Raw genomic sequence first — 9,674 nt, forward strand, 5'->3', positions numbered from 1 at the left:
GAAAAAATCTAAAGAATATCATAATAAAACATAGAATAAGAAAATAGAAATATAATAAAAATGGAATAAAAACATAGGAAGCTATAAAAGCTGTAAGGCTAAACTGTGCGGTTAAGTTTAAGTGCTCAGTAATAGGCGCAAGAAAAGAGATGTGTTTTTAACTTGGATTTAAAAATGTATATGCTAAGATCTTCTGGTAGTTTATTCCAGTTGTGTGCAGCATAACAGCTTGACCATGTTTAGTTGGGACTCTGGACTTTAATAGCTGACCTGTGTTCATGGATCGAAGAGCCCTGCTTGGTTCATATTTTTCAAACATATCAGAAATGTATTCGGGTCCTAACCATTCAGTGATTTATAAACTAAAAGCATCACTCTGAAACCTATTCTGTAACTGACTGGAAGCCAGTGCAAAGATTTAAGAACCGGAGTGATGTGCTCTGCTTTCTTGGTCCTGGTTAACATTCTAGCAGCAGCATTCTAAATGAGCTGCAGCTGTTTTACTGTATTTTGGGGGAGTTCAGTTAAGAGGCCATTACAGTAGTCAACCGTACTAGAGTTAAAAGCATGGATGAGCTTCTCTTGGTCTTTTTGGGACACCAAGCCCTTCATTCTGGCTATATTTTAAAGATGATAGAATGCTGTTTTGGTTACCGATTTGATATGACTGTTAAATGTGAGGTCTAAATCTATCAGAACACCTAGTTCTTAAAATGTTGTTGCCAAACACAACAATCTCTGTTTTATCTAGGTTTAATTATAGACAATTTTGGTTTATCCAGGTATTTGTGTGTTCTATACAGTGTCACAGTTAGTCTATTCAGCTGTTGTCATAGGGTTCGAGAGCCATATATATTTGAGTATAATCTGCATAGCTATGGTAGTTAATGTTGTTGTTCTGTAGAATTTGGCCCAGAGGTAGCAAATAGAACCGGACTGAGAACTGATCCCTGGGGAACTCCGCATGTCATAGCCACCCTATCAGATTCATGATTACCAATGTTGACAAAGTAACTCCGGCCATCTAGATAAGATCTGAACCAAGATCTGAACCAAAAGGACTGTCCTGGAGAGTCCTACCAAATTTTCCAGTCTATCTAGAAGTGTTCTATGATCTACAGTGTCAAATGCTGAAAAGAGATCTAATAGAACCAGAAATGTTATTTTATCTGAATCAGTGTTCAGCCGCATGTCATTTAAAACTTTTTTCAGGGCCCTTTCAGTACGTTGGTGAGGTCGGAAGCCTGACTGAAATTTGTCTAAGAGACCGCTTTAGTTCACAAAATCGCTGAGTTGATTGAAGACAACCTTTTCAATGATCTTGGTTATAAAAGGGAGATTTGATACAGGTCTATAGTTGTTCAGTATGAATGCATCCAGTGTTCTCTTTTTTAATAAGGGCTTAATGGCAGCTATTTTTAGAGATGTTGGAAAAATGCCTGATTGCAGAGAGCTATTAACTATTTGCTGTAGGTCCATTGTTATAGAGTTAAAAACTGTTTTAAAGAAGTCTGACGGCAGTGTCGAGACAACATGTGGAAGCTTTAAGATGTCGAACTGTTTCTTCTAGGGATTTCTGATCAATTGTATTAAATTGCAACTTGATAACCAAGTTATGTCTTGGTGGTTGTAGTGACAGTACAGTGTCCTTGGTAGACTGTGTAGTTCTGATGGTCCATCTAATACTTTAAAAAAACACGCTAATTCATTATATCTTAACATTTTCTTAAAGCCAAACCATAATGTTAACCAGGGACATCACTAGAAATTAATGGATCTGGGGGCTAAGGCTCTTTTTGGGGGGTCTGGGTATACTCCCCAAAACATATTTTCATTATGTATTTTTAGAGTAACAATGGGAGTAAAATCTATCAAAATTAGGGTATTTTTGGTGAAGGTTGGCTAATAGTATACCTGTTTCATAGTTTGTGTTAGACACTGATCTACTATTAAATTCTATCCAAATAAGGAAATAAATGTCCACTCTGTCCTCATCCATCCAACACCAACAAAAGACACAAAAACGTCTTTACTACAGTGTGTAGCCAAAATACTTTTGTCAACTATAGTTTAAAGTAAATTTACATCTAATACAGTACCTATTCTGTTTCTAAACGCGATTTCTCTGAATCATTCTGAATCATTTCAAAACAGATTTAATCATTAGCCTATTAATGAAGTCATGAAAAACATTTTTTTTTAAAAAAGAAACATTTAATAATCTTCCTTCCTCTGAACAGAACATGCGTAAACAAACAAACATGAATCTGTGAAACATGCACAGTTTTGAAGAATGCGTTCTGTTGAAAAAGAATTGAACACAACTTATCTAGAACCCCCTATGGGCTTATCCAACAGAAATGTTGAAAAACATCTTCTTGAACAGAGTTATCAGTTGATCAAGTCATCAATGTTTATGACGAAATTAGTGACAAATGTTAGCTAGCTGGTATGTGCCCCATTTCATCAATAACACTCGCAAATTCGGAATTGTATTGTTAATTGTTATATGATTGAGATTCCACTCCATTTACTATACACATATGAGCAATATATTAAACACCAGGCCAAAATTAGAGGTATTTTTTATTATTATTATTACTTACCAAAGTCCCAGACTGTGTATTTAACCTCAGTAGTGCCATAGGCCAAACGGATAACGGAGTAATGAAGTAACGTGAAACGATTGTTCTTTGCTATTTCTCCAGCGCACTTACGCACACACACACACACACACACACACACACGTGAGACCGTGAAAATATAGGCTACTTTAGCTTTGTTAACCAACTGGCAAAATGGATTGCATTTTCTCTCCTTGGAGAGGGACTGTTTGAACGCAGTATATGAGACAGACAGCAACCTAAACAGACAAGCAGAAAACAATTCGGTGAGCCTGTGGCGCGACGCACGGGTGAAGAGATAATAATCACTGGCAAAACATACCAGATCCACTTCAATTGAATAGGCTATTAATCATAACACAAACATATCCAAGAAAACCTATATATTTTAGCACATATATATGTATATAAATATAACAGATTATGCATTATAATTTCAAAACCATATGTAGCCTACACGTCAAGTAGGCACTGGATCTTTGCACGATGAACGACATCACCCGGCGTCGTGACTCGTCATTATGCTGGATGTTAAAGAGAAGGCAATTGCCTGTTCATCGCTATGCTATTTACATGCGCGTTATGGAATACGAGGTAGCGCTGGAAAAGGACTGCCAACATGCACGGGGATTTCTAAGTATTTAATTAAATTCGTTCATTTCGTCATATAATTTTATCTTTATTATTGTATTTATTTTTCTAAACGAATTTAGCCAAATCGACAAATGTAACAGCATGTATCAATATTGTGGCTTACTGTTTTATACCTAATCAACTGGAATTCTGTTCATATTTCACACATAAAATGTGGAATTTGATTTGCATCCATTGGAGTAATAACCACTTACTTGCCCACGAAGTTCTCCAGTACTGAGCTTTTACCCGCACTTTGACCGCCGACCACTGCAATCTGAGGCAGGTCCAGGTTGGAATTTTGTCCGATAGCAGAGAAGGCATCCTGCAATTTGTTGACCATAGGAATCAAATCCTCCATTCCTTGATTGCCCATTTTCTCTGGGGAATTGCTCTATAGTTTTTACAAAATAAATGAGGGTGCACTGCCCAATTGTGAACACTTAGGAAGCCAACACCTCTTTCTATTCTTAGTCTGTTGTTGTCAATGCTTTCAAATGCAAATAAAACCCCTCCGTTATCTCAATTTTAAAGGCACCCTCTGATATACATACGCTTTCTGTGTCTCGCCCTACCGGTCTCCCCGGTTTAGCTCTGCAGCCTGGACAGACTAGTATTCTGCGAGCAGCACTGACGATGACGTCTTATAAGGAAACCTTCAGAATAAAATAAAATATTGCAAAGTATAATTCGTTCTAAAGATGAAGTGTAAAGATAGGACATTTTTAACAAGTTGTTTAATGAATGCAAAGAGCAAATAATAGAAGAATAATATAGGTTTAAAATAAAATAATTTAAAATACAATATTAAAGCATAAAATGTGCAAGACTCTATACCTGAATTTGGCTTATGCAAATTGCCTTATCAACAAAAAAAAAAGTAATTATTGAATGTTCCATGGCAAACAATATTTTGAGATAAAATAGTGATAAAATAACTTCCGCATCTATCTATCACTGACCGGAAGTGACGTAATGCGAGGGAGTCCGGTCAAGTTCATGCTCAAATTACAATGGACATGGATGAAGAAACCTAGCTCTCCAACTTCGGCGAGCATGCCTATGATGGCCTACAGGCCTATAATTATGAACCTCATAGGCGAGATAGAGGTCAGGGGGAGGAACAATGGGCAGAGGAGAGAAGTAGAGTTGTGGTGTCAACAAAACCAGTGGCGAATAGGGCAAGTGACTTGGTGAGTTACTGTGTAGCACAGTGGCTAACGCTGGTTCTTCTAGGCTAGTATATTGGTGTTATACAATAAATCTGCTTCAGCAAACATACTTTCGACCTTGTCTTATATTAAACATACATGTAGATTGTCTTAATTTAAGCCAGCAACGGGGAAAACGGGGTGTTTGGGCTAGCTGTCTGCCAACAGCTCAGAGCTATAACTTTGTGCAAACTGCATTGATGTCAAGGCAGACAATTGCGAAAACCTGTTCTAAAGCTCAGTCTCTCCCTCTCTCTCTCTCTGTATACTGAAGCCCTGATGCTAGGAACTTGCAGTCAGCGCATTTTTAATCCAGATGAGGGAATGGTTTCAGACGTAATTTTAGCTACTCCTGTCATCAAATCAACAGCTACCAAATATTTGCTAATCCAATAGCCAAGCTAACATGTAGCTGTTACTAGTTAGATGGTGGATTGCCCAATACATACACGCTCAAATCACTTCTTTATTCTGAAATTTTTAGACTTAAACATTACGAAATCAGCCAAATTAAGAGTTAAAAGAATTCAAAGTAAGACTTACTTTGAAAAGAGCTCTTTTTCGGTGCATGGAATTTCTGCAAGTGCTAGCACTTGGTCCTCCAGTCCTGCCCGCGCCAGGTTCAGGTGAAAGCTTTGATGGTGGTGGACTTGATTCCATCGAGTGCACCGAGGGAACAGCATCGGTAATCAGCCTCACATGGCCCTTACTCCGAAATCCCATCCGAGACTCCAACAAATCTCCCGGTCTATAACTCTCCGGAGTGAAATGAGCACCACAAACGACCGAGTGTGTGGTGACAGACACGGCAGTGAAGTCTGCTCTCTTCACCTGCACAAAACGCACCCATAAATGAATGCCCTTGCTTTTCCTAGAAGGAAAATGGTGTACACGATTTCCAGACAGGTTGGAATTTGTGCAACCAGCACAAACACAATCATCTACCATTATGACTTGACTTCTCTAAAACTTTCTCTATATCTCGCTCTCTGTATTGTGAGAAGCGGAGCGGGAGCACAACCTATTGTTTGTCTCTGCCTACGTCATATGACGCATTGCTAGCGGGAAAGGCATATTTCAGAGCCTAGCTTAAAATAGGCACTCTTTCATAAACATTTCTGCTTTAGGGTTTGTGTAAAATAGCAATTTCTACTTATGTGTTTTTAAAAGACCTCTTCAGACAACATTAAGTATTAATTAAATTATTAATTGAACTTGCACGGTAGTCCCCAACAATGGGATTTCCAGTTTAGGTGTTTGGTTTTGGGAAAAAGCTTACAATTGAGAATGGGTTTTAGACATCAGAGGTTAAGGTTCAGTGTTAAGGCTAAGCTATGTTAAGTATATAAGTTAGGTTATTTAGGTTAAGGTTAGGGTTGTAGGGAACATGGATTTATGGGTTAGGGTAAGGTCTCACTCCCCCACAAGGATTGCAAAACGTATTTGTGTGAGTGAGATCCTAGTTTACTATACATGCACAGACAGATTAGGCGCTAGGTTTAAGTTAAGAGTTAATGCATAAAGAGTTTAAGCATATTGGTGAAATTCAGGCATTGAGGTCAAGGTTATAGGGCGAGGTAAGTTTATGATTAGGGTTAGGAGATGGTCCACACAAGAGTAGAAAAACATAGGCCTACATTTTATGTATGTGTGTGTGTGTGCGTTTGATATTCACCTAAGGCCTTAAGGAGAGTTAAAGTTGACCAGTCTCAACCAGGGCCCCGTTAGTTGGCACAATTTCTTTGTTGCAAACCAAGTCACAACCTTATGTGATCCCAAATAAGCCTTATAGTCAAACCTACAATACTTAGCAGTAGTCATATGCTACTGTGTGGACACACAAAATAGACTACATATTTTTTTAATTCTATGGTTTTCAGTCATATCACATTATATAGGAGGGTTACATTTTAAAAAGTTAGATTTTGATCTGTCCATGGTGCTGAATTTGCAGGGGATACCCCTACATCAGCGGACACTGTGTGCGTCGGTGTGAGATGGAGGCACATTTTAATCTTAAGAGTGGTTTTAATCCTAACTAGTTCTTTAAATGTTGTTTTTCTATGCTCAGACATTGCCCATTGAATGGCGTAAATTGCTTTTCGCCATACATTGTTTTTAGATCAGCATGCCAGCAGAAGGAGATAGCCCACATTCTGACAGAATCGTGTCAGCCAATGTTACTATGCAAAGGCTTCACATCATCTTATTCTGAATGGGCATTTTGCTATTATGCCATTGAAAACGAGTGTATTGATGTCATTTACAAGCTGTATTTTTGTCAGTTTTTTCTCTAAACACGCGTTGAAAACATCACTGTCACTGAAATTGTTGATAGCCAAACATGACACAAAAGGAGACGCAAAAGGAGACCCAAAATACTCTGTTCCCGAGTAAGCCGCTGTCCAAAACAGCGTTTTCATTGAGGTAAAAAAACTTTGTCAAGCCGTCCAAGTGGTGCAATAAGCGCGGTCATTTACAGTGCCTTCAACCACTCATGTCGAGAAGGGTCCAGCTGCAGCCGCAGCACGACCGTGATGGAAGTTGACAGACGTTGATACTTCCAAATATGGTTAGTCACAGAAGAGACCGCGCCCAAAACGTGATGATGTTTCTCTCGGCTGCTCAGACAGTGTTGATGCCAGTGTTGCCAACTACACTCACCTAAAGGATTATTAGGAACACCTGTTCAATTTCTCATTAATGCAATTATCTAATCAACCAATCACATGGCAGTTGCTTCAATGCATTTAGGGGTGTGGTCCTGGTCAAGACAATCTCCTGAAAATTGAATGTCAGAATGGGAAAGAAAGGTGATTTAAGCAATTCTGAGCGTGGCATGGTTGTTGGTGCCAGACGGGCCGGTCTGAGTATTTCACATCTGCTCAGTTACTGGGATTTTCACGCACAACCATTTCTAGGGGTTTACAAAGAATGGTGTGAAAAGGGAAAAACATCCAGTATGCGGCAGTCCTGTGGGCGAAAATGCCTTGTTGATGCTAGAGGTCAGAGGAGAATGGGCCGACTGATTCAAGCTGATAGAAGAGCAACTTTGACTGAAATAACCACTTGTTACAACCGAGGTATGCAGCAAAGCATTTGTGAAGCCACAACACGCACAACCTTGAGGCGGATGGGCTACAACAGCAGAAGACCCCTCCGGGTACCACTCATCTCCACTACAAATAGGAAAAAGAGGCTACAATTTGCACAAGCTCACCAAAATTGGACAGTTGAAGCCTGGTCTGATGAGTCTCGATTTCTGTTGAGACATTCAGAGAGAGTCAAAATTTGGCGTAAACAGAATGAGAACATGGATCCATCATGCCTTGTTACCACTGTGCAGGCTGGTGGTGGTGGTGTATTGGTGTGTGGGATGTTTTCTTGGCACACTTTAGGCCCCTTAGTGCCAATTGGGCATCGTTTAAATGCCACAGCCTACCTAAGCATTGTTTTTGACCATGTCCATCCCTTTATGACCACCATGTACCCATCCTCTGATGGCTACTTCCAGCAGGATAATGCACCATCCCACACAGCAGAAGACTCCTAAGCGGATCCACGTCCAAGTCGCGAAACCCGCGTGACTGTCACATTCGTTTTAGCGTCGCCCAGAGGATCAGCTCCGCCTCAGGGCAGCGCCGTAAATTCTACTGTCCGACACTGGACCCGTGTCGGATCCGCAGAAGTGGACGTGCCTTTACTGTAACGGTTGAACTACAGTTGCTACACCAAGAGCCGAGACAAGAGAGTCATATCAGTGGAGATTTTCTTTCCTGGGACACGGTTGCGCTGAACTATCTGAGTAAGTGTATAGATTTATTGATATATTGCAACATTCACAGCAAACATAGGCCTTTGTGTTTTTTTTATCATCATGTATAATGATTGTAATGACGTTGTTTGATATTAGGACTTTTGTGCAACATGCTATTAATAGCTGAGAGGTGATGATCATGTAGCCCATTTGATTTAAAATGGGATAGTCATTTCGGCAGAATATCTTATGGTAGTGTGATAAAGACTGGTTTGGTCTGTTTTAATGTGTCGCTGTTATCCATATGTAGCTTATGCTATGTTAGCAGCATGTAGCTGCTAGCTAGCATGCTGCTAGGCGCTATTGCATTATTTCGCAAGTATTGATAATGCCTATATATAGCTAAATGTTTGTGTTCACGTTTGCGATGCAAACCTATAGCTGATAAATTGGCACTGGTATTTCAGTCAATGAAGTGGGGTCAATATTACAGTCAGTGACGCCCGTGTCTGCTATGATAGCTAGCAGGTACAATTGTAGCATGTTTAGCTTCTAGCTAGCTGTGCATTGTTAAGTTTGCATTTTGGTAAGTTTGGTCTCATGTGTAGTGTCTATCTGCCATCCTCTTTATAATGAAAATCAAGCTTCTGCATTTTAATCACTGTTTAAGTCGGTTCAGACAACTAATGGGTATTGGCGCCTGTTTGAACGTAAAGTACGGGCTTATCTGCTAATGGTTGCTACCGACCATTACCTTGAAACCATTCAGCAAATACACAGTACATATGGTGATTTAACATCACAGCTCATTTTACACACAGTTTAAAATGAGCGGCTAGTAATGAGTGAAGCTTACTAGCTAGCTAGCTACGTTTTTCATGTTGTGCTGTTGTGCCAGTTGACTGGTATGATGACGGGATGGTGTACTGGCCCAGCTTTAAGAGCACTGAACGTGTGAAACGGGCAGCTGCTAACGAGGAGAAGCATGAGCCAAACTGGCCAAGATATGACGTAAAGGTCGTCAGAACTTGTGGTATGCCAATTCATAAAATTCTTGTTTAAAAATAATTTCATGGTTGATTCTCCTTATGCTTGGAATAACCTATTATTTCTATTTTCTGAAAATGCACATGAAATTATAATTGCCTTGCATTGTTTAAAATGTTCAATTTATATCTGTGGATGCTATTCTTGGCTAGGTCTCTCTTAAGAGATATTGTGTTCTCAACGAGACCAATCTGGTTAAATAAAGAATAATAATAATAATAATAATAATGATACTAACAATTATCATCATCAATATTCTGTGCAGCTCTACAGCTAATTTGAAACTCATGTTCATTTTAACATATTCAATTTTAGACAACTACAAAAACGCCATCAGGCTAATGAATCAATATCAGACCGGCTGCAACACCTCTGAGCTACAGTCTGAGGCGGAGCAGGAGG

The 9,674-nt window shown here is 39.5% G+C and overlaps 1 protein-coding gene across 16 annotated transcripts in view; it reads right to left on the minus strand.

Moving 5' to 3' along the window:
• dnm1b (dynamin 1b) overlaps positions 1-5,522 on the minus strand; it is a 77,400-nt gene extending 71,878 nt beyond the window's left edge. For 15 of the 16 annotated variants that reach the window (XR_001198067.4, XR_001198066.3, XR_003782800.2 and 12 more), the window contains exon 1: positions 3,473-3,862. Coding sequence is in view for 11 of the 16 variants with exons in the window: in XM_020044591.2 (XP_019900150.2) it covers positions 3,473-3,633 (161 nt within the window). In the remaining 5 variants the exon portion in view is untranslated. Of the gene's footprint in view, positions 1-3,472; positions 3,863-5,011 lie in introns of those variants that run through there. The other variant, XM_020044589.2, reaches the window with a different exon arrangement.
• Between the last annotated feature and the right edge of the window lie 4,152 nt (positions 5,523-9,674).

This window comes from Esox lucius, chromosome 13 (genome assembly GCF_011004845.1).
Source record: "Esox lucius isolate fEsoLuc1 chromosome 13, fEsoLuc1.pri, whole genome shotgun sequence".
Classification (NCBI taxonomy): Eukaryota; Metazoa; Chordata; class Actinopteri; order Esociformes; family Esocidae; genus Esox; species Esox lucius.